The sequence below is a fragment of the Botryllus schlosseri genome, chromosome 15, assembly GCF_051294905.1.
Source record: "Botryllus schlosseri isolate E-star chromosome 15, Bs_hap1, whole genome shotgun sequence".
Taxonomy (NCBI): Eukaryota; Metazoa; Chordata; class Ascidiacea; order Stolidobranchia; family Styelidae; genus Botryllus; species Botryllus schlosseri.
This window is the reverse complement of record NC_137250.1, coordinates 11,984,163-12,010,320: the sequence shown is the minus strand read 5'-3', so window position 1 is coordinate 12,010,320 and position 26,158 is coordinate 11,984,163. Positions and strand designations below refer to the sequence as shown.

At 40.4% G+C, this 26,158-nt stretch overlaps 1 protein-coding gene and 1 long non-coding RNA gene across 3 annotated transcripts; both read left to right on the top strand.

Annotated features, from left to right (window-relative positions):
• Positions 1 to 35: 35 nt before the first annotated feature.
• On the top strand, positions 36 to 20,537 carry LOC145456883 (ATP-dependent DNA helicase Q5-like). 2 transcript variants are annotated; one of them, XM_080335018.1, is made up of 16 exons: positions 36 to 1,783; positions 4,129 to 4,316; positions 4,662 to 4,852; positions 5,882 to 5,996; positions 6,058 to 6,204; positions 7,132 to 7,237; positions 7,301 to 7,412; positions 7,856 to 7,963; positions 8,020 to 8,080; positions 10,342 to 10,424; positions 16,216 to 16,342; positions 16,414 to 16,535; positions 16,597 to 16,693; positions 16,790 to 16,986; positions 18,313 to 18,453; positions 18,516 to 19,184. In XM_080335018.1, the coding sequence occupies exons 1-16, from the start codon at positions 1,645 to 1,647 to the stop codon at positions 18,649 to 18,651; spliced, it is 2,070 nt and encodes a 689-aa protein (XP_080191144.1). In that variant the 5' UTR covers positions 36 to 1,644; the 3' UTR covers positions 18,652 to 19,184. The 2 variants fall into 2 exon arrangements, with proteins under 2 accessions (XP_080191144.1, XP_080191145.1); XM_080335019.1 differs by lacking the exon at positions 18,516 to 19,184 and adding an exon at positions 19,199 to 20,537 and having other exon boundaries at positions 1,593 to 1,783.
• Positions 20,015 to 24,577, top strand: LOC145456904 (uncharacterized). The gene is made up of 3 exons (XR_013920732.1): positions 20,015 to 20,212; positions 20,300 to 20,536; positions 22,035 to 24,577. It is a non-coding gene; the product is annotated as an uncharacterized LOC145456904 (long non-coding RNA).
• The last annotated feature ends 1,581 nt before the right edge of the window (positions 24,578 to 26,158 follow it).

Sequence of the window (26,158 nt, the reverse complement as noted above, 5' to 3'; positions counted from 1 at the left end):
TAACTAACCTCCGTAGGTTACGTTACCGGTCTCGCGGAAAATATCTAGAAAATCCGGTAGCAGCTGCCGAAACACCTAGCGGAACTGCACAAGACACTAGTAGGTATTTCCCCTTGTTGGGAATCACCAGAGATCTCGCTCCTGGGCTTTTCCGTCCAGATCTGTCACGCCGCAATAGGACATGCTCATAAGGCAGCTCTTGGAATCCCAGCTTGAGCCCTGATTAATATTATTGAGCGAGCAATAAGCTACGCGGTTACCGTGCAATCAGTTTTCCATGGTAAAAGCTATAGACACACTAGGAACCAGAACCATATCATCACTGAAGTCAGCAGTATGCATGTGCCATATGGTATACTTGCAGTGAGCTAGGTCGGTCGACAGTTTACTTGCAACCCAGCCAGACTGGAAGCATATAGTGGTTGTTTGCATAGAATAATTAAGCAATTCAATAGAAAGTTGCGTGAGAGAGAGAGAGAGAGATATGGTATTCTTTTTCATCTGCACCATCGAGATGCTTTGACGACGGAGATACGATACGGCCTTCATAGTCTGAGGTCATCTAGTCTGCACCCCCGGTTTTTTCTCCTCCATGCTATCCGTGATTGCCGAGCGCCTAGCAGAGCAGGATAGCCGCGGATACCAGTTTTCGAGTCTTTGGTCTGACCCGGCCGGGGATCGAACCCACGACCTACCGATCGAGAAGCCAGACGCACAACCATTACACTATCTCGCTCGGTGACGTGGCCACCAATGCCACTCTGTCTTGCAACCGGTACGAATTGCACCATTGGCCCACAACTTTCTGTTCATGGCTACTGGACACGCACATTGTTTGTCTCTTTTCATATACTTGTATAAATGCACATCCTCAACCAGGGTTGTAACCAAGTCACAACGTTCCGAGTCACAAGTCAATGTCACTTATAGTTTTGACTTGAGTCAAGTTGAGTCATTTTCAGTTCACCACAGAGTCAGGTCCCAGTCAGTGAGTTGAGCGTCGAGTCCGAGTCATAATTGTGTTGTGACTTGAGTCCAAGTCATTGTTTTCACTGTTCAGTTTACAGTTAAATCCAGTACAACCTACTTTTTTCAACTCTGTTCAAGTGATATAGAATGGCTTGTAATCGTAATATTGTAATTTTCCTCACTACTAACAGTTTCTGGCCCTATTTTCCAAGTATCGACTGATAGACGAAATACCGATAATGTGTTAACTTTACTATTCTTCGAAGTGATATTGAAATGTCTGTCTTGGCCGCCCTAGTCTCGAATCAAATGACTTTGTTTGAGTCATGCACAATGACTCTAGTACAAGTCGAGTCAATACACAAATTGACTGGAGTCGAGTAATTTTACGCATTTGAAAAAATGACTGGAGTCAATTCGAGTCACCAAATAATCGTGACGCGAGACGAGTCATGACTCGAGCTGTTACAACACTGTCTTAAACCCCTCTTGGAATGAAACCATTTCAACTTGATTGCACACAATCCAGAATGTAATGCTTGATCAACAGAATAAATTCCTCATAGGTACCGGTACAGTCTGATCGGCAGATTGCATATTCATTATCGGAGATGAAAAAAAAGCAGAACGTAACCTGACATTTTCTTTCACAGTTTTAACCTTCCGTGTGTCCATATGTTGGGCGCCAATACTAAAACATCTAAAAATTGTGTTGTGAAAGAATGTTATTTGTTAACTACACTCCGGAAAACTTTTGGACATGAACAATTCAGATCAGACCTTCAGAGAAAGGCAATTGAAGCAATATACAAAGGTAAAGTAAATGTTCAAGCACTACCATTATGTCTAATAATGATGACTAGCCACACTAGGTTGATACTACCCAACCATTTTTTACTTCAACATACTTCATATTTCAGGATTTACCGACACACTGAAACTATAGGATACAAAATCAACTTTATTATTCAATGATATCTTTCTCCTTGTTGTTTTAATAAGAAGTAGCTATAACACAAAATTTGGCCATGAGTTGAAACTATTATGTTCTGATTTAGCATGGTCTATCCTGTGCTTAACTAAAGGGTATACCGGTATACACATTCATATGTCAAACTTCTGTATTAAACTGCCAAAGAGGGACCTAGGGTCAGGGTTGTAACCAAGTCATAAGGCTCCGAGTCACAAGTCAATTTCACTTTTCATGTTTTGACTCGAATCAAGTCGAGTCATTTTCAATTCACCACCGAGTCAAGTCCGAGTCCAAGTCATCGAGCAGAGGGTCAAGTCCGAGTCATGGTATCATGACTCGAGTCCGAGTCCAAGTCATTATGTTGACTGCTCAGTCTCCAGGTAAAGTCTCGTTAAATTCACTATATATAACTATGTTTGGTGATATCGAATGTTTCGCATTTATAATATACTAATTTTCCACACTTTTGGCAGTTTCTGGTTGCATTTTCAAGTACCAGTACCAATCAAACGAAATCCCAGTAGGATGGTTACTTCACAATTCTTCGGAATTACAATGAAATTTCGGTCTTGGCCGTCTGAGTCTCGAGTCAATGACTCGGTCCGAGTCATGCATAATGACTCGAGTTCAAGTCGAGTCAATACACAGATTGACTCGAGTCGAGTCATTTCCGTATTTTGATAAAATGACTCGAGTCAAGTCGAGTCATCAGAAAATCGTGATTCGAGCCGAGTCATGACTCGAGTCATTGCAACCCTGCCTAGGGTGGCCCTATGCTATAGACCAGTGTTGGGATCAAGTCACTACCATCGAGTCACGAGTCATTTCGAGTCATTGCACATTTTCACTCGAGTCAAGTCAAGTCAATCGATTTTCAAAGGTGACTCGAGTCAAGTCGCTGACTTGACTTGAGTCAAGTCGAGTCAAGTCACGAGTCGAGTCACAATTCAAGTCAAGTTGCCTTTTCGAAGCATGAGGGATGATTATGTCATTGCATTTTGCTAGCTGTCTGAAATACAGATTGAGTGGTCATTGATTCTGGACCTATGAACGAATACAGAGTTAAATATAAACGCAAGAAGGCGCTTTATTGCTCACATTTACGTAGAAATGCTTTACAACGTAAGTAATTGCATAGCCTCGAATTATAGTTATCAGCCAAAATAGAGAATAGAAAAACGAATTGATAAGATGCAATACCAATTTACAAATTGATACAATTCCAGCCTGCGCCAATGGCTGATTACTAGGCCTATGTAAATTATATTGGAATTCAATTTCAATAAAACAAGAGGTTTGGTTAAGGTAAAAACAGAGAACAGAAATAGGCATTTTGCTATTAAATTACTTTACTACTAGTTTACGAGAGCGTAAGCTGTGAGCTTCAATCACTTGGTTTGCGATCAATTCATTTGTGAGAGAACAATGGAGGATCAGTAAAACGCACGATCATTGAATGATTGGTCGCTTTCATGGGTTACACCAGCGTTTCGCGTACAATCCGAACATGTGCAAGATACAATGATTTTTATCGACATTGATTGCTTGATGACTCGAAATTGACTCATGAATTTTGCTCCGACTCACGAGTCAATCCACATTTCTGATACGCCGAGTCAAGTCAAGTCATTTTAGCAAAGTGACTCGAGTCAAGTCATGTCATACAAAAAAGGTGACTCGAGTGTATTGAATGTCTTTCCAAGTAGGCCTTATCCATTATGAATGATTTCATTGAAAAATAATCGCTCTGCGTGTGGCTCAATACTCGAGATATAAACTTGAATTTTTTGATAACAGAGATTAAAGATTGTTTGAAGAAATAAGTTTTGTAAAATTGAAGCAGAAACTTAATAGGCCTAGCAGCCTGCAAAATTTACAATAATGTGCTAGCCTACATTATCTGGCTCTTTATCACTTGTTCAGGTTGTACTATAACTGTGACCTTCAAAGACGTCAAAAATGCCTGATCGGCCTATTCAGTTTGAAAATCTCATTCGGCAATTGACAAGTTGCTGCTTAAAATTTTCAAGGATTGAAAAATGTTCTTTAGTAGAATAAACTATGTCCAGACTCTGGATTATATACTGAATATTTACACCTAGCATCGTCTCGCGACACACCGGTTGCGAAGCACTGCAGTATGCTTAGCAATATTTCCTGTACCTAAATGAGCCGTGTCTTTTAAGGGACACAAGATGTTTTCATATCAATGCCAACCGGAGCTGGGAAGTCCCTTTGCTTTCAACTACCTGCTGTTTGTCATGGAGGTGTATCTATTGTTATATCACCGTTCCTTGCCTTAATCCATGACCAACTTTCACACATGCGCAAGTTGGGTATTGGAGCTGAAACTTTAAATTCGAAGCAAACTCAGGTAAACCTTGTTTCCATTCACAGTATATCAGGTTGGTTTATTCTTGTTGATTTAGGTTTCCGTCATGGCATGGCAAATGCTAGATTGGTTTAGATTTAGAAATATCAAACTATGCTGTACCGGTATTCATAGACGAAAAATTGTCAGCAATAGCATTTAAAATTTTAGCTTGTGCAATTTGCATGTTATTTGACATATGATGATACATCACATAGTATAGCAAATAGTGATTCGGAGATATGTAAGCAAACTTTCATGTATTGTCAGGAATTTCATGAAACTGAAAAAATAGCCATTTGATGTTTTCGATGCAGTGATCTATTCTGTTGTGTTTTCCACTTGTAGGCTGAATGGCTTGCTGTCATGAAAGATTTGTACAGTGAAAGTCCTAAAACAAGCCTCCTATATGTCACACCGAAACATGCTGCTACCGAATCTTTTTCTGATATTGTCAATAATCTGCTGATGAAGAAGAAACTCTATCTTTTTGTCATTGATCAGGCACACTGTGTTTCCCAGTGGCGACATGACTTCAGGTACTGTTTCTGATTATTACTATTTATTCATATCTTATTTTAATATAATAGATGTTTTTGCAATATTTTGATAAAGGTGATTGGTTAATTTTGAGCGAAAACCTGAAAGCAGGGAAACTGCATATGCTATGACCCTGGTATAACGATTTTTCTTGCACTGCAAGCATCAAACTTACTGTAGCCTACTCTTATGTGTACTTACCTATGTATACTTAGATAGAATGATGTACGGTACTGAAATACAATGGGGTGAAGTGAACCAATTTTCAACTTATATGCATATCTTTACCACCTTCCCAATTTTATTCCTTCGAAACTTCATTGATGACGGCTGAAACACAGCGAAAGAAAGTAGCTCTAAAACTTGGTTTCCAAAAAGTGGCTGCCTGTAGTCAGGAAGACAAACCTATGCCAAGAAGAAACACATGTCAAAAACTAGCGACCACACAATACAAGGTAACTGACAGCAGAACAACTGAACTAATGAAATGAAACCCATTAACATATACACTGGAACAGTGATTGCGGCGCCTTATCACTTGATAATTACTGGCCTACTGAAGATTACTTCAGCACCGTAACACATTATAAATATCTTTCGAATCATATTATAATATAATGAATTAGGTATATATGTAAACCGGATTTGCAAAAGAGACATCATTTATGCCATGTATTTTTCTGTTATGTTATTGACCATTTCGTTGGGCTACTAATGGTAATTAGACATGTTTCTTGAATTCTACCTCACTTGGAACACTCGCATTGGGTCTTTAACATACCGGTAAGGATTTCGTTGCCAAGGAATATATAAATCTGATCACTTAGGCTATAAACCAGCTATAGACTTGAGGAGTAGGCACGCTGATGACGGCAGATGGATGTCTGGTCGTTCCTTTATGTTTGTTTTGTTCGAATTTTCAAGATATAAAAACAAGCCAATACCAATTTCGCCTTTTCCCTAATAACATTACATATATCAGTTTGCCACATTGACATACCAGAACAACTTGTTCATTGCTTCAACAGGCCAGATTATTTGAAGTTGGGCTCTTTAAGGTCAAGACTTTCCCAGGTACCTTGTATTGCGTTGACTGCAACGGAAGCATCTCGAGTGGAAAGGGACATTGTAGCATCACTCAACGTACTATGATCGTAGTTACAGATTTCTGTATTTTACGTTATTGAGGAAAACTTTTTTTCAGTTGAAGCAACCCCTTGTCACTTTCCGTAGTGGCGTGTTCCGACATAATCTGTTTTATTCGGTTAAGTACAAGGATATACTGAAAGAACCTTATTCAGATTTGAAAAATTTTGCCCTGAAGTCGCTGGGAGACAAGAACTCTTCCGGGGTATGTGGATCTGCCTGTTAATGTAAATTATACTAGTATGCAACATCGATTGATTTTGATATTGTTATGTCTGGGCGGCAAAATGGTCAGTTACATATGCCACCCGTAAAGCATGGTACATAAGAACGATTCCGATAGCAGGTCACAAAATAACAACATGCTTAAAGAAAGTAATTATTACCAATGACCCTCCAAAGGCTAACCTCATAAATAGTCTTGACCTTGTGGCATTAACATGACTTAATTATGTTTTATAATTACATGCTCAACAACCTACATTATCAAATCATAACAAATAAATCAAATCTTGTGTTTTCTGTTATACATACCAGTTCCTTCGTGAATTGCGTGATACCAGACTTTGTTCGCTATGGAAAGATTGTATGAGTGTGTTTATGTAAGGTATATGGTATATCTAAATGGTATTGATAAAATAAAGCCCCTCACAAGTGGGGTTGAGTACCCTCGGGTTGGTCAAAGACCAGTGTTTTGAGGGGAGGGGCCTGAAAAAGTACAGTTTCGGTCCTGTAATTGTGTATTGTGGTTCATATGCCATTTTCTGTACAAAATGGTACTCAATAAGCTCGGACGTAGGCAAGTCGGATGGAGACAATATGGGCCGGAACCCGGAAGTTTGATGTAATTTTAATCAAATCCCATTCTTGCTACAAAATCAGCCATCATGGCACCACAGTTAAGAATCACAGTATCCGATCGTATCACTAACATTCTGGATTTACCGTATTCAGAGTTCTAAACATCTGGCCCTAAACATCCCAGATGTAAGAAATATGCATCACTTGCAAAGTAAAATCGAGTGCCTGAGCAATTCTATTATCAATAGAGTATTGGGCTATTAGGTATGTCATTGTTTCCTAATGTTTACCGGCTTTTATAATTAAAATTTATTATGTCATTTATTTGCAGAAGTTTGACGGGTGTGGTATAGTTTACTGTCATAAATGGGATGATTGTGCGTTAGTTGCTGATCAATTACTTCACAGAGGACTGCTGGCCAAGCCCTACCATACAGGTGTGTGTTGACATTAATAGTCGATTCTCGGTTAATGATATTTATTTCATTTTGTAAGTTTAGGGTTAAAAGAGGAAGAAAGGTCTCTAGTGAAAGAAAACTGGATGAAAGGAACAGTTACCATCATTGTAACGACAACTGCTTTTGGGATGGTTGTCGACAAGGGTAGTGTAAGGTTTGTTAATCTGCATCCCTTGGCACTGTGATTCTCAACCTTTTCGTGCATATTCTGGAAGGGATAGATAGTTCACGGCACCCAAGATTGCGACTGGCAAAGCATTTTGTCTGGGAATTTCTTTGTATAATGTTGTTTTCGTAATCAGCTCTGAAGCTGACTGAACCCGTATTTACCAGGATGTATTTTACAAGGATCACATCTATGTTAGAAGTATAATATATTCTTGCTAGAAACTATTTCCGCTTCCCAAATAACCATATAATTATAACCGTCAAGACTCAAGAGCGTTATCAACCTAATCTTGGTAAGCTGACTGATATACAATGCAAGTATGTGTATTTTCCTTTGCTCATGTTTACGATTTATAAACCATTTTTGAGTATATTTCTGTAATGTGGAAGATCTTGGAGCGTGACTAGCTTTGCCGTATTTGACTTTAGATTCGTAGCTCATTGGGCCATACCGCAGTCCATGGCTATTTATTATCAGGAGTCTGGGCGAGCCGGTAGAGATGGAAAGGCAGCCTTCTGCCGCATGTACTATTCCGGGTAGGTCAGAGATGTTTAGTTGCTTAAATATGGCCAATTTATTCTGTTACATTTAGGCTAGATCAATCGAAGATTGAAGTTTTGTTGAAAGGGGTGGTAGAACGAAAGAAACGTAAGGTATGCTTACAATTTAATTATACATTGACTCCCACACATGGGACAATTTGAATATGATGATGCTCTGGAATGGGCTTTACTACGCAATCCATCCTCGCACCGACCATTTTAATTCACCATGTCTAATCTTGCTTACCTTTATCAAGAGCAGACATGGGGTGATTACTTCATGAATGTAATCGATTGCGATTACGATTACTTCAGAATCACGCGATTACGATTACGATTACAGCAAAATCGGGAAGTAGTCGATTACGATTACATTGGAAAAGTAATCACGATTACTCACGATTACATGTATTTTGCATCGTAGTAGTTCTGTTGGAAGACACTATACATGGATTGCGCTGGAAAGGCCAAATGATATACCAACTGTCTTGAAATAAGATGGGACGTTTCCTTGTTACGTCATAATGTACACATTGCCCATTTTATAGAGGACGGTTTATCGCACCCAATGATTTGCATTCTTACCAGGTCCATAACTGCCGCACCCCCAATTCCCCAATAGGGTGGGGAGCGTGGTTGGAGGGGACTCAAAAGTATTTTGTAAACCAACATAAATTATAGAGCATTTTCGAGAGATTTCATTAACTTGGAATATCTCTTTGAGCTTTGCGATTTAATTGTCTCTAGATAGCTTGATTTCGAAATGCATACGTCTCCCCTTGAAGAAATAAAGCATGCATAATTCATAGTAATAGGCATTTAGGTGCTAGTCAATACCGCTACTCAACACATCAAAAGACATATGCAGTTTCGGCCAACGTGAGACTCCACGAAGTGTGCTATTAAAGAAATACATTTGCCAAAACTTAAAGTATGTGTCCATAGCCACGCTGGGTGGGCGTGACTAATAGTCCATTCTTTCCAATCTGAGCCCACCATGCAAATGCCACCTGGGCACCCACAGAGCATTAGACATGAAAATTCGTGTGTGCGTCTCACGCAAGTTTTTCTTTTAGTCTGCTGTTTGGGCCACTACAATCAATATCTTTTGGCTATACAACAGACAGGAGGTCACGAATTAACAACATACAATAAAGTAATTATTGCAAGACACCAAATGTTATAATTATGAATTACGCCGCCCCCTCCCCCCGCTCTTCAGGTAAATCTGACCATCAGGCGCTGAGATAGGATTAGAAATGCAATATAATGCAATTACCAATATTATTAACGAAATTACATCTTCAACTTCAAAATTGACTACCCTATGAGGGCCCAAGACCACAGTTTGGTTGGGGGACGCTTTTGTTGTTTAATCCAGATTCTAGCTACAACCCACGCTAACATGGTATATAAGCCGTTGACTATGGCGGCAGGTTCAAATGTTCAGTAAAGAATTGTGAAAGTGCGACCCGTTTTGGGTAGAATATTATGAGAATAACAGAAAGTGAACATAAAATTCTGCCTTCAACTTAATGCAGATAATGTAATGCAAGCTGCCATTACGAGAAACGGCAAAACAACGGCCCAGTTATGATGAATATATATCAACAGCTGTTGATTTTAATGCTTCGTTGTGGAAATCGTAATGTTTTATATGGCGAGTACAGAATTTTAAACCTTTGTCTGCTGTACGTTCGTACCATATAGGCTCGCCAAGCAGCAACGGTGAAACTGCATTTAACTATAGAATTAGAACTATTACATTCCATAGTTTAACTAAACGTAACGAAACATCAATACAAAAGTTGCTATTTTAACTTAGGCAGAGAGGTGATTATTAGTTATCATGATGCGAGGTAGTGGCGTCCTAAATGTATTGATAAACCGATCTACAGCACGGTGGGTTTTCTTACAATCACACAAATGTACATCGAATATCTATTTAATATGTGTGGATACTTCCTACGCTAAGACGAGCAAAGCTAATAGGCTACCTCTGACGTAATAATGAGCAGTGGCTTTTGGAAGTCAGACGTTTGTACTCTCAATAACTGGTATAATATCTCTTCCTTAGTTCACGAGTGTTCAGTTTATGACACAGTCCTTGTACAAATAAAAAGTAATCGTTCCTTCACAAAGAAATCGATTAAATATGGGAAGTAGTCGATTACGATTACTTCGGGATTTTTTCGAATGTAATCGATTGCGATTACGATTACTTGAAACTGCTGTAATCGTCGTAATCGATTACGATTACTAATCGCGATTACCCCATGTCTGATCAAGAGTAACATGATTGATTGTCTGCTGTTTGGTAATAGCACGGATTATAATAAATAAATTGTTTTTAATAATTTTTCAAATTTCAGTTGTCAGAAGATGCACACAAGAAATACTCCATGTTGGTAATGGGCAACTTTGAAGCTATCGTTAAATACTGTGAAAAAATGTGGTAAGATAGAATATCTCAAATATCTCCAAATTTTCAATTTATTGATATCACTTCATCGCATATCTTGCAGCATATTTTATATAATTTCCAGCGTGTAGTAGCTCAGTAATAACTCAACATATCGAGTACCAGAGTGATTCGATTCTGAGTTGAGTATCAAAGATCGAGTCTTGTATTCAAGTAGTATTGATTGTATGACGCCATATCCCTGAGGAAGAATTGAAAATCTCAATCATTTAGGCAACACTTGTAGGCTTTTCAGGCCACACAAATTTAATATTCCAAGTTGAACTTAATCAGAAAGAATCTCGTATTTTCACCACAAATATCATATAGAGCAGTGGTCACCAACGCGGTGCCCAGATGAGTCGTCGTAGGTGTCAGTAGCAAATAATCATACGAGAGCTTTGAAGGTCTATGTGGAAAAGTGTTCCATTTGAACAGCAGTTTAGCATGGTTCAATCTTCCCTAAGGATCATGCGAACGCAGTATTCAATCGGGAGAGGGGTGTTGCTCGTTTTTCGGAGACCGAAAGAGAATCTGACTTGGAGATTGGTGCTTTGCTGACTAGTGCCGCAATGCAACTGAACTCAGATGCTGAGAAGAGTTATCTTTTTTTGGTAATGAGCAGAAACCCGGCCCGTGCTCTGAATGTCAAAGTGAAGAAATTCAACCAGGATCGGGTAAACGGCGAGATACAACCGGTAGCCCTTCGCATTAATCAGAACCCAAGAATTAGCTCTTGGTTTCAAAAAGGTTTTAAGACCCCTGCACTATACACATACAGTCATTGCAATAGCTTATCAATTACTAGGCGTTAATATGTTGCTAGTAAAGACACGAGTGCCGAATGACTGCATTGGTTTTCAACGGTCTTGTTCGTCCCAGAAGCCTACTCGATAGGCGCATCAGTTCCTCCGCGATCGATAACGCAGTACATTGCGACAGGAAGTTGTTGGATTTTTTTAAATAATGATTACTTGCGATTTATTAATGTATTCTTCCTGACTTCACTATCGGCCAGTTATCGTTGCTTATCCGCATTTCACCCTTTGCTACTGCTCCCATAACATGCGTTCTTTTATGTGGTGACCTCAAGGCTTATGAAGTGCTTATTACAACAAAATTGTATAACTCTACTTACCTACTTGAACCCTGTTCTGATGTTGAAATCGGAGGTGGTCAAAGTAGTCAAGAGGGCTACTCAAGTAGAAGTAGTCCTGCTTGAAGTAGAAGTAGAAGTAGAATTGGCCGACTTTAAATATACTCAAGTAAGTAATTCGTTCGCATAGACCAGTGGTTCCCAACGTGAGCGATTTCGCCCCCCAGGGGGCGATTTGGCGGTCTAAGGGGGCGAAAATAACGAAGGCGGCGATAGGGGGGCGAAAACGGACGAGGGGGGCGAAAACAATGAAGGGGGCGATGGCGCGTTAAAACGGCTATTTTGGAGTCGGGACCGTAACTGCCGCACCCAAAACCTACCCATTGGGGTGTGGAGCCCGAACTCGAAGGGGGCCTAAAATTACTTCGTGATTAACATAAATTATGGAGTAACTGTTTTAGAAATTCGTGCAACTTTTCAAAAAATTTTCGCGCTGTACGCGATTTAATATTTTTATATATCTTGATTTTGGGATACCAGTCACCCAACAAAAATAAGAATGATATGGTAATGGGAGACTTCGGCGTCGGCCATTACTGAGCCACAACGCACCAAGACATATGAAGTTAGAGGCCATGTAACATGCGACTCCGAGAAGTATGCCAGAATGATCAGCAGCGATAAGACCTTGGCCGAAAAGTAATTCCCTTGTGCTGACCGAAAAATTCGATAGATATATGATGAATTGTCCATAGGCACCTCAATGACTGGCGCCAAATGTTCCTGTTCAGGCGACCTTAACCCTACAGGACAAATGCGATCCCGCAAGGAAAAAATTATTTGCCAGTAAAGTAATACCAATTTGGAATCATGTGCGTCTTTTAGTTTGGTACGTTTTGACGATTTCCATATCTTCTGACATAGCAGATATAGGAGGTCACGAAAGAGTATCATGTAACGAAGTCAATATAGCAACGATTCAGCCAGAAGATGTTAAATTATTATTTAGGGGTCCTACCTTTTCCAACACACACACACACTCAGCTCTACCGGAAAATCTGATTACGTGAGCAGAAAGAGGATATAAAATTGATAGCATTATCTATGCGATTCCCGATCATATTGACACATTCAAACATGAATTATATAAATTTGTCGCGCTTTGCGCGTTTAGGTGAAATACGGTGATTACCACCAAACAGTACATGAAGTAGGGTATAGCCGATATGTAGCGACAAAAACCCACTGGCTGGGGGGGGGTCTGGTATATCACCCTATGGGGCCAAAGACCAACGTTTTGGGGGCCTGACGAAGTGCTGTTTTTCGGTTCCCAATATGTGGGGGGCGATGATCGGTGCGGAGCTTCAAAAGGGGGCGATGAGTCGAAAAAGGTTGGGAACCACTGGCATAGACTGTCAAAAGCTGCAAATTGAGCTATGCGAAAGGTGCAGAGCTTGATTCATATTGATGCATCCCAGGAGGTATACATTTTCGACAGCATAGACATTCGTCCGCATCATGGAATGAAAATGATAGTATTGATATGGGAATGCGATACTAATCCTCTGTTTACTCGAATATCATGGTATGGCGCCTGTCCCATATTATAAGGCTGGTAGTTTGGTTGAAGAGCAACACGAAGAAAGGGGTGTCGAATACGGTGTTTACACTTTGCGCGATTAGAAAACGATAATAAACAATATGGCTGATCGTAAAAATGCCATATAGTGTAGCTTTATTTTCGGAAAATAGAGGAGTTACAGTAGACTGATTTGATTTCACGAACGTATCGGTGAATGCACTTGCTTTTGCTTTTCAACATGTAAGTTCTTCAGACAAAAGAACTGAAACTAATTAGAACTCAAAGTATGATACTGGGAATTGAAAGAGAAGTATGAATACCACTGCTAAAAAGTGGAAAATATATTTCATGTCTTTTGTCCAGACAGTTCTAGCAATGGTCTGCTAAAACAGGTGTTAAGCTAAGAAAAAGTTAGAGCCCACTTTTCCAGATTAGGACACGCCATGTGCTGCTAGATTACAATATGATAGGTAAATGCTATATTGCGAAATGGTAGTTTCAAACGCTATGATGGGCCATATTTACTGTGCGGAAATATTGCATATGGGGGACAATGCGGTGTGAACGGAACCACGCAACCTAAATTATATTCACCGATACGTTCGTTGTATGATATTAGTCTATTGTGCGCAAAGTGTAATGAAAATTCTGGGCTTTACTCAACTTTGTTGAAAATTAAATGTTGATACTCCGTGAAAACAGCCCTGGAATTCCCCAGGCTATCTTTCTGATTGGAGGATTAAACTTGACAAACTGAAAATAGAAAAAGTAAGTAGGAAGAGTAAAAAATATTACAAAGTAGAAGTAGCGGGAAAATATATCTTCCTGAGTAAGTAGCGGAGAACTACTTGAGTACTTCAAAAAAGTAGAAGTACTTTGTTACTGACCACCTCTGGTTGAAAGCGATATTTTATTTCATGTGTTGCTCCACTCGGGTAGGCAAGTATAATGGAATCCAAACCAAATAGTCCATAATAGATAACAATCAGCATAAAATCGTGGACGTATGAGCTCGAGACATTATAGCCTTCAACACTTCAGCATGCGACAATTGAGCATGTTGGTTAAATTTCCCGCCGTGCGTGAAAATTTGTTTATAATAAAGAATGAAATTTTTCAATAACATTGGTAGTTGCACATATTGCCAGGGCTTCGGAGCAGCCTTAAATTTGCATTGCTCCAGCTCCGGCTCCGAAGCTTTCTTCTATCATACATCAGCTCCGGCTCCAGCTCCGGAGCAGCATTATTACCACTGCTCCGGCTCCAGCTCCGGCTCCGGCTCTGAAAACTATCGAAGGTGTCTGTCTATATCAGGGGTGAGCAACCTGCGGCCTGCGGACCATATGTGGTCCGCGAGAAGGCTTTGAGTAGCCCGCGAGCTAATTTCCCATTATATTATCGAAATTATGTTATATTATCGAAATTAAATTGCTCAGATTGTGAAGTCGCTAGGCCAACCAAAAATATGATTAGTCTGGCCGCGGCACTTGGGATGTTGATGACTGGACTAAAATATCAGTTTCGACACATTGGCATATCCAGGGTCCAGTCACATTTTTAGTAAATCGTCGTCTATTACAATAAACTAAAAAAGCACTTTACTCCGTGCCACAGCATTAAAATTCTGATGCGACGTTTTAACACTGGCACTGTACTCATTGCCATTAGGCCATACAGCTCAATCTTCAAATGTGCGATTATTATTCAACTGTAACTGTAGTAGGGGCAAAATGGGCGGATATAACGACGTGATAAATAGAAATTCGATTTGTACCAAATGACCTATGGTTTGACGTTCGATATTGGTGCACTCGTTACCAGTCCATCCGGTGTCGATCAAGTTTATCCGAATAATATTTTCCCGTTGAAATGAATCGAATAATCGAAATAAGCACTGCGCCATGCACATTGCGCCATGCCCATAACGAATTAAACTATGCAGTATGCACATTGCACATTTACAAGTTTACGAAACAGATGATTACAAATTGGAAATCGCGTATCAAATTAGTAGTTTGTCTCCAACATAGAATACCATGGGGTTTTGGTCTACTCTTCTGTCATCCCCTATTTAAGCTCGAAAATCCTTACTGGAGTGAATGACAATGATGTGCAGTAATTAATTTCAATTACCATGCATAATTGCATACTCGCAATAACACTGTCCACTTTCGCGGCCCGACTAAAGAACTATCACGAAAAAACGAGTATTTGCTTATCCGATTCATATATAGCAACGATGAGATGGAATTTCTCGGCTCGTGCTCGTCATATCGAAATGTGCAACGAAATCACGTTTTTATCATCTCTCCCTTTTCGCGTAATACATAGTGATAATTATTTTCGAACCGTATACAATTGGCCAACAAGTTTGTGCTGATGATGAAATTGCGGGTATGATGAATACCCACAATATTGACAGGCATATGTCGCATACCGAGGTTCGGCTCCCATGTATGAAAATTCAACATTGAACATACGACTGCTTTACTATTAAATACCCAGGAACATGGTTAGCGCCAAGGAGGAACAGATTCTTGATTTGGCGAAGGTTTGCTGTTGAATTCGGTGAACTGGGCAGATATGGTTGTTGCATATATGATAGCATTTTATGAAATACGTCGGAGCCACCCCTCAAATAACTGGCTCCAGCTCCGGCTCCGGCTGAATTTTATATAGAGCTCCGGCTCCGGCTCCAGCTCCGGTAAAAATGCACGGCTCCGGGGCTCCGGCTCCAAAGCCCTGCATATTGCTATCAAATATTTATCTTTTCTCTATTGTGATCAGATGTACTGGTACATCAGACAGAGGGGGTACCTTCAAAAATTTAAGGCACATAATCTAATGATGATGCATCTTCCGGAGGGCATATTCTAAAAATCGCTTTGCTACGTGTTGAACTCCCATCAGGATTGTCAGTATAGTTAAAATATATCAGAATCGCCCAAACATACCCATGTTATATTGTATTTCCGGAAACTTTCATACCACCCAATATGCTTGGTTTTTGTCAGCGTTTATTGTGATTTGTATTACCTCAACTGTAAACCAGTTTAAGCCAATTCAAATTGCAGCAATTCACAATGTGATGCACTCTCATTTCACAGCTGCAGACATCAGGCCATCTCGTCGTTTTTTGGTCAGAAACTACCCGACTGTAAGGACAGATGCGACCATTGCAAAGACCCCACAATACTAAAGCAACACCGTGACGAATTTTTAAAAGTTCGTCCAGTATTTGTGAATTTTCATTAAAACTATGACCGAACAAATTTCAAAAAATTGCCACCATTTGCACCACACAGACCCAGCTCACAAACATCGACCACACGCGGGTTGAGACTGACGTTCAGAGGCAAACCTGCCCGACTGGAGCATTTGATGATGACTTGTGCGCTGGCGGTAGGAAAGGTGTCGGAATCAACCGGTGACAATATACGGACCGTTCTTTTCTTTGTCATGTATCATCATAAACCGTTTAAATCCAGGACTGATAAAGACGATTCGTCTGGCCAGGTTCAAAGAAAGGAACCAGGAAATATATCTTCAAATGAGCACAGGGATTTTTTGCATAAGGAAAGTGAGGTAGGATGTGGATATACTGGTATTCAGCTTCTCTCATGGTTGAGCACAAAATAAAACAGTGGGGGATGATTCTTATAATTATGTATTGCACGAAAGGAGTGTAAATGTGCAGCTATACGAAAAAGAAACTGCAAGGGAAAAGCTGACAAGATTCCGGAAGATTGCGCGCTGATCCACCCGGAAAGCAACAGGCTGACGTGTTGCTGTTGGAGAAAGCGTCAGTCATACCACACCGAGCTGGAGATCGCTCTCAGTAGCAACCACCAATCTTTTCATGGGAAACGAACTGCCAAGTAGGTATCCTTGCTTTTTTTGGTCTCTCTAGGATTGTCGTTGCAGGTCAGGGGTAGGGCTGGGCACTATGATTCGAGTACTCAAATCTGTATCGAGTATTAATTCTGAAGTCATGATCAACCCACAACATGTCACAAAGCGCAATGAAATCGGTAATGTCGATAAATACCAAATTATCTTCCTTGGTAAATATTCGAATATGAAGAATTGGACATGGGCATCTTTCATACTGTTAATATCCGTCATAATGAGTGATACTCGTCTCGAATCGAATCACTCAGGTACTCGATTTTGCCCAGCCCTAGTCAGGGGTTCTTAGAGTATGGGTTCTTAAGGTGAGGGTATATAATGTATGTCTGGGTTGTGACCACACCAGAACGATCATTTAATATGCATGTAATATTTGCTGGATGACAACGCGGGATCCCTTGTGACCGGCTGGTGTCAATCCAATGTCACCGGTACTGTAGCCAATATGGGAGACACGCAGAAAAGTGGTTGAGACAATATGGCTTGATGCTAATCTCACAAATTGGTTTGATGTTATGATATGATTTGTCTGCTATTGGCTTCTCCGGAAAGCTCTAACATGCGCTGGTAATACTTGGGTACTGTAATCTAGCGACTATCGTTAGTCGCAATTGCTGTCGGAGACCGTTCACATTCTTTAGTCTTGGGTCGGGCAATGTGCAGGTGCGTAACTATTGAACTCTTTCCGGGACAAAACACTTCAAGACATAAAATTTTCGCCAACATGCGGCTGGCCACAATGCGGTGCCAACGAAATTAGCGTTCATAAAATCTTGGCCCAAAATGACCGTCGGTGATTGGCCAAGACTTGCTCCCGTTCGTCAAAATGGTCGGCACCAAATAGTCTTCTCCTTGTAATCTGAATCCCGACGTACAAATGCGAGCGACAAGAAAAATAATACACCCCAATTTGAAATCGGGTGAGTGACACACGTCATAGAACTGCCATGCATAAAACTAGTCTACACACAAACTCTATTTCCTACATGCCTGTAATAACGTAGCATAATAACATTAAAAATACATTATTTCGATGCCTGAGACGTGGGTCGCGAGATGTCAATAGAGCTCAGATTTGAGTCGCAGGATGTCTATAGAACTCATATTTGAGTCACGTTCTAAGAAGTTTAAACCACTGTTGTAGGGGATACAGCGCCTTCTAAGGCAGTGTGCTCCTGTTTCAGTATGATATAGCTAACACGGTCCGGAACATGAAAATGTTGCATGAGTAAAACAGTTCACTGTCGGGCTGGAATAAAATTAAAATTGTGCCAGAAATCGCTTGAAATTTTCAGCAAATTGGAGTCAATCGCGGCGGCGTCAAAGCTAGAATATGAAGTCTTTTCCACTGCCAACGATTCAATGTCGTATCACGATGGTATGCGAAAAATACTGATGGTAACTAGAAGATTTACCTTGGATACGAAGCTACACCCGTAAGTGTTAAGTGCCGGAGGGATATTTTCAAATCCTTGCAAAGTACTCTATGACATCATAGAGCGTTTTATGATGACGACGTTGAGTATGAATCCGCTCCTTCCACTGCCCGGAAACAAAAAAGACAAAGTCATATCGAAGAGCCTGCTTTTCAGTCCCCATCGGGTCTTCTCAATGATCAAAAGGCAAGTTACTAATCTATATAGAGATTCTGTACTTAACAACTTCAAACGTTTCTAAATTGGTTGAGTGGAAACCAATTAATTGTTGGCGTCACCTCATCTATTAGCGAGACAGGGAAACTACTGGTAGGGATAGATCGTACATTATGACTTAGGGACATGGTTTTAGTGTTACGATAACATGGCTTGCTGAATTTCCAATAAAGTTAGGCAATTTTGTACTTGTTGCGGGTTATTGGCGTGAGAATCCTGATAAGCATCATCAAAGCTGCTTTTGCGCTGTCAAACTATATGCAAACTATGCTTTTACTTGAGTAGCTCCAGTCACTATCTACCGCTACATTTGTGGATACATCACATAGACTTTGTCACTTTATTATAAAATCTGTCCGCCCACTAATCGCAAAGTAAATTAGTGGGGTCGTTGGTCAACATGAAAAATACAATGAATAAAACAACGCTGCACAAACTGACTTTGGGTCCTTTCCACAATCATCAAGTGATTCATTTTGTTTAGGAGTAACACTTCTGTTCTACCTTGATTCAATACTCTTCTTTGTAGAGTGTCGAACCTTCCGCCAAGAGATCAAAACGGAGAAAAAAGCGATTGAAAAAACAATCTTCGAAATCCTCCGGTGTAAATCAGACTACAGACACCGGTAAAGCACCGGCGTCTGCGAGCGCTAAGGTGAAAAACAAAAGGAAGATTTCCACCAGGGACCAGTTTGTCAAAAAGAACGCAGCTCCCCGGAAGGACCGCGCGCCAGACGCTGTCATCGATTTGACGCTTTTGGATTCCGATTCGTCCGAAAACGAAATTCAGCAAACGTCGAAAATTGACCGAATATCATTTGAGCAAATCTTGAGCCCGGATTTCAGCTGCTCTTCTGACACCGATTCTCTCGAGATCATATCGGAGTACAATCGATACAAACCAGGACCCGTGATTTCGTTGTGCGACGATGAGGAAGGGTAAAGCCCTGGGGCAAGTAAGCCATACACTATCGTTACTGGTAAGACTGGTGTTATTGTTGATAATGACGTGGTGAAGTATTCTGATTCAGCCGAAAGCTTAGGCCGAAAGCCTCTTGTGGCACAAACTGTAAACGACTAAAGATAAAGCAAGCCACTGACAATATAGACTCAGTATCGGCTTTGGTTGGGACAAGTGCCACTTCCACTGTTTTTACCGGAAAATGGGCAGGGTTATTAACAAGGTAGCAAAGTCTACCGATTCATTGAAGCTTTTATGGATAAAAGTACAAGTGACTCAGGGCTGAAATCCGAGTAAGCCGCTGAGACTCGGGACTGGGCTTCGATTCCGTTTGTAGTGCTGGATAATCCTAGATCAATTTTGAACAGTTGTACACAAATACAGATGTCCATGCTATTGAATGTACGCGGTGCCGAAACCACACAAATCGCACCAAATTTGATACCGCGTCCTGTGGTTTTAGGCAAAGGACGCGAATTGGCGTCCGGCAAGGTAAGCGCTGTCACAAGCCCTGCTGCCGAGAAGGATAACGACAAGATGGTGGAATTGGAAAAGGATTGTAATGACAGGTTGAACATGACAGTAAGTTTGGCATGCAGGTCCCAGTCGTACCCATCCGTGTTGGCATCGTTTCTGAAAATCAGTGAAGATATGCTGACTGTTGTGCAGTGAAAACACAATCATGGCCAAGAACGGGTCAAAAACGGTACGAAACCATCACGGAAGGAACAATCGGGAGCTGCGGAATCCCCTGACGACGAGAGCCTGCCGTGGTTTTCGGCTATCTCTCGGATTACCGCAAAAAAGGCTACTTGGGATGTGACAACGTGTTCATGGTGTTTGTGGAGACATTGACGCAGTGCGTCAGACAGAACTCTACGGTTAAAAATATGGATGTACGATCCGGTGAGTTTATACGTCGTTTTGTGTCTTAAAAGGAAAGGTAGGCAGTGTTGGGATCAAGTCACTACCTTCGAGTCACGAGTCATCTCGAGTCATTACAGATTTTGACTCGAGTCAAGTCAAGTCAATCGATTTTCAAAGGTGACTCGAGTCAAGTCGAGTCACTCGTTTTTTGGAGGTGACTCGACTCGAGTCAAGTCAAGTCACGAGTCAAGTCAAATTGAATTTTCGAAGTATGATGGATGATTCAAAGTCATTACATTTTGCTAGCTGTGTGAAAGACAGATTAAATAATCATTTATATTGGTCAAATAACGAATATCTAGTTAAATATACATGCAACAAGACGGTGTATCCCTCACGCACACGTAGAACTGCTAATAAAGTACGTGAGTAACTGTACAGCTACATATTAAAGTCAGTTCTTATCAGCCAAAATATAGGACCTAATACGAAGCTTCGAGAAGTTAAAACAAATTGATATGGTACAATAGCCTGCACTACCCATCTACACATCCGTGAGAATATAAACGCACAAAATATATTCGTTTGATTTAAATCATACAAGAGGATTGGTAAATGTGAAAACTGGGCAACGGAAGCATTGAGCCGTCTAAGAAACAGAGACACATAGCTATTTAGATTAATTTTCTACTTTGCGGTCAATTTATTTGTCGTCTAACAATGGAGGAACCTTGTAACGTACAATCAGTGAATGACTGGTTGTTCTCACAAGTTACACCGGCGTATCTCGAGCAATCCGAACATACACTAGATACAGTGATTCATTCGACACCGCTTACTTGATGACTTGAAATTGACTCGTAAATTTTGCTCCGAGTCACGAGTCAATGCACATTTTTGAAGCTCCAAGTCAAGTCATTTTTCCAAAGTGACTCGAGTCAAGTCAAGTCATACGAAAAAGTTGACTCGAGTCATCCCAACACTGCAGGTAGGCCTATGATGCGGTCTGAAATTAACGGTGATTGTGTGAAATATACTTCGGCGGCAGCCGTTCTGCTTGTCAAGCACACTTAACATCAACATTCACAAGTAGTACCATTCCAATCCATCTATATTCTAAGCGGTTGAGGTGACACGTCATCACAACTTGACTCTTTGCGAGCAAACATGTACTGTACAAACTTCTGGATTATTTACGTTTAAAAATGCACAACCAACTAGAATACAGCTAACTAGATTCAATTCCTAAGCAACTCATTGATTTTTATTTTATCAAAATCATATCAGTTTGAAATGAGAGGGGTTTCGACCAAAAAAAACATCACACGACAGAACACACTGGTATCACGAATCACGTCAAACGACAACGCATATTTCTAGGTGTTTGGCGACTAATTTTTTTTATGCGCAACTAGAACTACTCACTTTTAAAATGCACAGCTAGTACTAGAATTAGAACTTCTGTCATCTTTTACATTGTGCAATACTGGTTTTCCAAGGCGATGCCGACGTGATCGCTGAAACTGCTCCTTTTTAGGAAAAATAATGGTGAAGAAAATCCTGCGTACATTTTTCGAGAAATCTCGGCGTGCTGTAGGAAGAAAAGATTTGGGTCTATTGAACAGTATATTTGGCAATCACGTTTCCAAGCAAAAGTGTAAATCAAGTTAATAACGGAGATCTGCAGTCTACCCGGTTAGCAGGCAATGGATGGATCAAGCAGAGTATAGTGAAAGTGCGCAATACCGATCACAATTCCGACGTGGGAGATGGTATCAATAAGGCTTTTGGAGATGTCTGGTATAAAAGCCAACCTCTTGTTCTAAATTACACAGCTGTAATCGCTTTTACGAGTGAAGCATTCACTGATAAACAGAACACCAATTCACGTTTTGTTCGAAACAATCGAAAATACTGTTATATTCGCAGGCACCGCAGCTCTGAGCATATTCAATATAATTTACTTGTCAGTTGTCAGGGATCCAAACGGATTATTCTGATGTTCCGATGATACAATATTCTTAGTTATAGAACGTCGCTGTCCGCATTGTCATGATTTTTATTTTCCAATACAGTTTCATGATGTTAAATACAGCATCGCTTTCTAGCTATAACCAAGCTCATTATTCTGTCATTTTGTTTCGGACTTATACTATGAGTCTGCACTCCCCCTTAAATTCGATTTCAAGCAAGTATTGCAATTTGCATCGGTCATAACGCTCAGACAACAATTTGACTCGTAGTTGCCACGATATTTCATACTTGATTCATCACCGCCAATGTGAATTCGACACACTATAGATTCATGACGCAGTAATGTAGCCTACATACCTCGATCGTATACCACCGTGATACTAATGTTGCAGGAAATTCAACTCATTTTGACGGAGAATTTAGATTTCGGGAATAAACTATACATTATTAGAATACGCCAGTACCTTCTTCCTTTGTAACCATGGTGAATGTTGTTTTTATAAACCCCTTTATCTTGCGTGACGTGAAATCATCTTACAAGTTACTCGCACCCTAATCACGTCACTTACTTGCTATAATTCTTCCTTAGTGGCGATTTCATTTTGATTATATCGTGGCTTTTTTGAAGCTACTATAATTATTAACTTTATCTAACCTAAAGTTGAGTTGGAGTTGGAATTGGTATAAATACGGATGTTATTTTCCATTGTCACAACATTTCATCATCATCATCATTGGTTTATTAGCAATTTTATCAGTTCAATACACCACAAAAAAATGCGATACAATGAAAAGACAGGAAGATGTCGAAGCGACAAGGAGTAGTCTATGGAATCTGACACCCACCTTGGCCTAGGCGATGTAAATTTTAAGAGTCATTTTGTCACACCAGATGTAATATGACATCTTCAAACGCGGTTAAACGCCAGATTTTATTATATCTTTTATTGGTATATATTATGTCGTTATACGATGCCACACGTAACTGCTTGCCACAAGACCTTTTTGACCTTCCTTGTCCGCACATTTTCATTATTGCTATTTGTTTTGCGCCACTGTCGCCAGCTTGTATTACATTACATAAGTTTCGTACTGCCGTCACGAAAATCGCTTAGAATCACCGGATGCCGGAAAAGCTAATGTGTTCGACTCTTGTCAGAAGTGATATAATCAAGAGAAATGCTATACCAATTCCGTCCTAGCCCTGGTGAAATATGTCCCTGACATCGCGCGCGGGCTACACGTGAACGATACCAGAGCAGACGATCATTTTGCGTGATATCGAAATCGCGCTTCGTGTCACCCGACTATATCCGTCGGCCGTGAAGAAATGTCCGCCATAAATTTGCAATTACCGCGGCTGAGCCCCACCGACGGGTCGGTTTATTACAACATAATTATTTTGATCAGGTATGGATCATTCCAGCATCCGCGCCACTTCACGACGTTTTGTATATTAGACTACCTTGCCGTCATTCCACGTGGTCAAGCGACTTTTGACATTCAGCCGGTTATGACGGCGAATTTTCGGATCCTTGAGTGGATTTTGATCATCGGCCATTTTGTATTCCGCTGTTTCCTATTACGGTATTCTCTCTCTTTACTTGATTTTGACGGCTGCAACAACCAATAATTGCACTTTCCACCTCATAATGCTGTTATAGTGTCATCCTGGACCACGGTATTCGACCTTAACACGTAAGCTATAAGTTATCCATTGTTCGCACTGGAGTCGTAATGATGTAATTCTCACATTTCATACTCGTAATTGTTACTCAGATCGTGCTCTTATCATTTGAAGCAGATTTGCGTTCGTTCCGATTTTTTTCAATACATCAATGTTCTAGGTGTCCAAATGCGATTGTCTGGTACTCACTACCATATGTTGCAATTCCAGAAGTAGTTTTTCATTATGCCCACATGTCACATATAATATATCCATCACTTCCAAAACATTCCCGCCATCTAGTCTATGCTCCGCCTGGGAGGTTTTTATTACAATATAACAGTTGTCACATTCGTTAATGTCGGGGCCTTTCTGCTCATTCGTTTTCTTTCTTCGTTTATTTATTGTTCCATGAAAAAATATAAAAACTTTTCCTCGGATATCGCTGGTACTTCATCTTGACTACGGGATTTAACCTTCAATCGAGCGGGATAGTGTAATCAATGATTATGCGTCCAGCTTCTTGATCGGTAGGTTGTGAGTTCGGTCCCCGGCCTGGTCAGACCAAAGACTCAAAAACTGGAATCCGTGGCATGGAGATGCAGACTAGATAGCACTACCTAAAGGTTGTATCCCATCCCCACCGTCAAAGCATCTAAACCAGGAGTTCTCAAAGGGGGGCACAGGAGCATTTGAGGTGGGCCACAAAGCACGTATAAAGTGAAATAGCTCTGCGACTTTCTATTCTCCGGACGAACTTATAATTAAATTAACAACGCTAACTTATGGCTGCAGCAATTGTAGCATGACTGTAATTAATTGTAAAACTACCCTATCCTACCGTTATTAACGTTCTGGTTGGAATGAAGACAATATAAATAGGTGCGACGAAAATCATGAAATAGTGACCACCATAGTCCGGATGATGTCATTATATTTCTGTTTCTAGTTGCTAACACTGTTCCGAGGTGGTCAACTTTGCTACTAAAGTAAAAGTAGAAACACCGAATATTACGATTATCATTGCTAACGGCTCTGCTCGTTATAATAATCGTTTTAGGTACTGCCACAAAAATGATGATATCGAGCCCAGCAGGATATACTTCGCCACGCCGCTAGACGACGCGTGCACTCACCCATCTACCAGAATAATAATGGAACAGACAATATACGGACCGGAAGCCATCACTATTGGAGTGAACATTACCAACAGAGGATCGGACATCGCGTCGCTGCGGATCCCTCAAGCGTTTTCTGTATAGCCCATTCCAGGGTTTCATTAAGTATCGATTTGTTGTGAAAGGTCGTGGTAGCATACGTAAATATTTGTTGATGCAAATTTTTCCGAAACGTTTAAAGCGAATGAATTGGATTTAGAATTTTTAAATGAGATCAATAGAGTAAATTCCAACGGCAAATCAATGACTTTTATGCACACTGTGAACAGGTCACTTCAGGGAATATTTTTCCGCAACAATATGGTCTTCAGTCTAACTAAAGTTAAATGTATCGTTTAACTAGCTTTTACAGTTTTTTTGGGGCGAACAGTTTGTATCCATCTCCATGACGATATCACAACGAACAGTCTGCACTCTCCGTAAGTAATTGAGGATATTGTACACGCTCTCTGTCTCTGTCTGTAAATTGCATATTTATTTAGAGAAATGTGTTCTTTAAATATATATTTTCCGTGCTATGTACGTTCGTATATGAACCTATCAGAACCAATGTGGTGAAGCATTCGTTTAGGATCAAACAATGACCTTCAATATTTTACAAAAAGAAATGTGTCCGGAGTCTGGACTCATGTGATATTCTCAAATATTGCGATCGCGCGGCCTACACCATGATTTCTAGTGAAATTCGCACGAAAACGGCCAGCACGAGACTTCAGGCTTCGGGATAAGCGAACATCTGATAAAATATGACTCTCAATCGACCGTTTATTTCATTGAACCCAATTTAAGCGCCTGGTCTACTGGGAAGCTCGTGGTGATGCCACGACCACAAAATATGTGGCA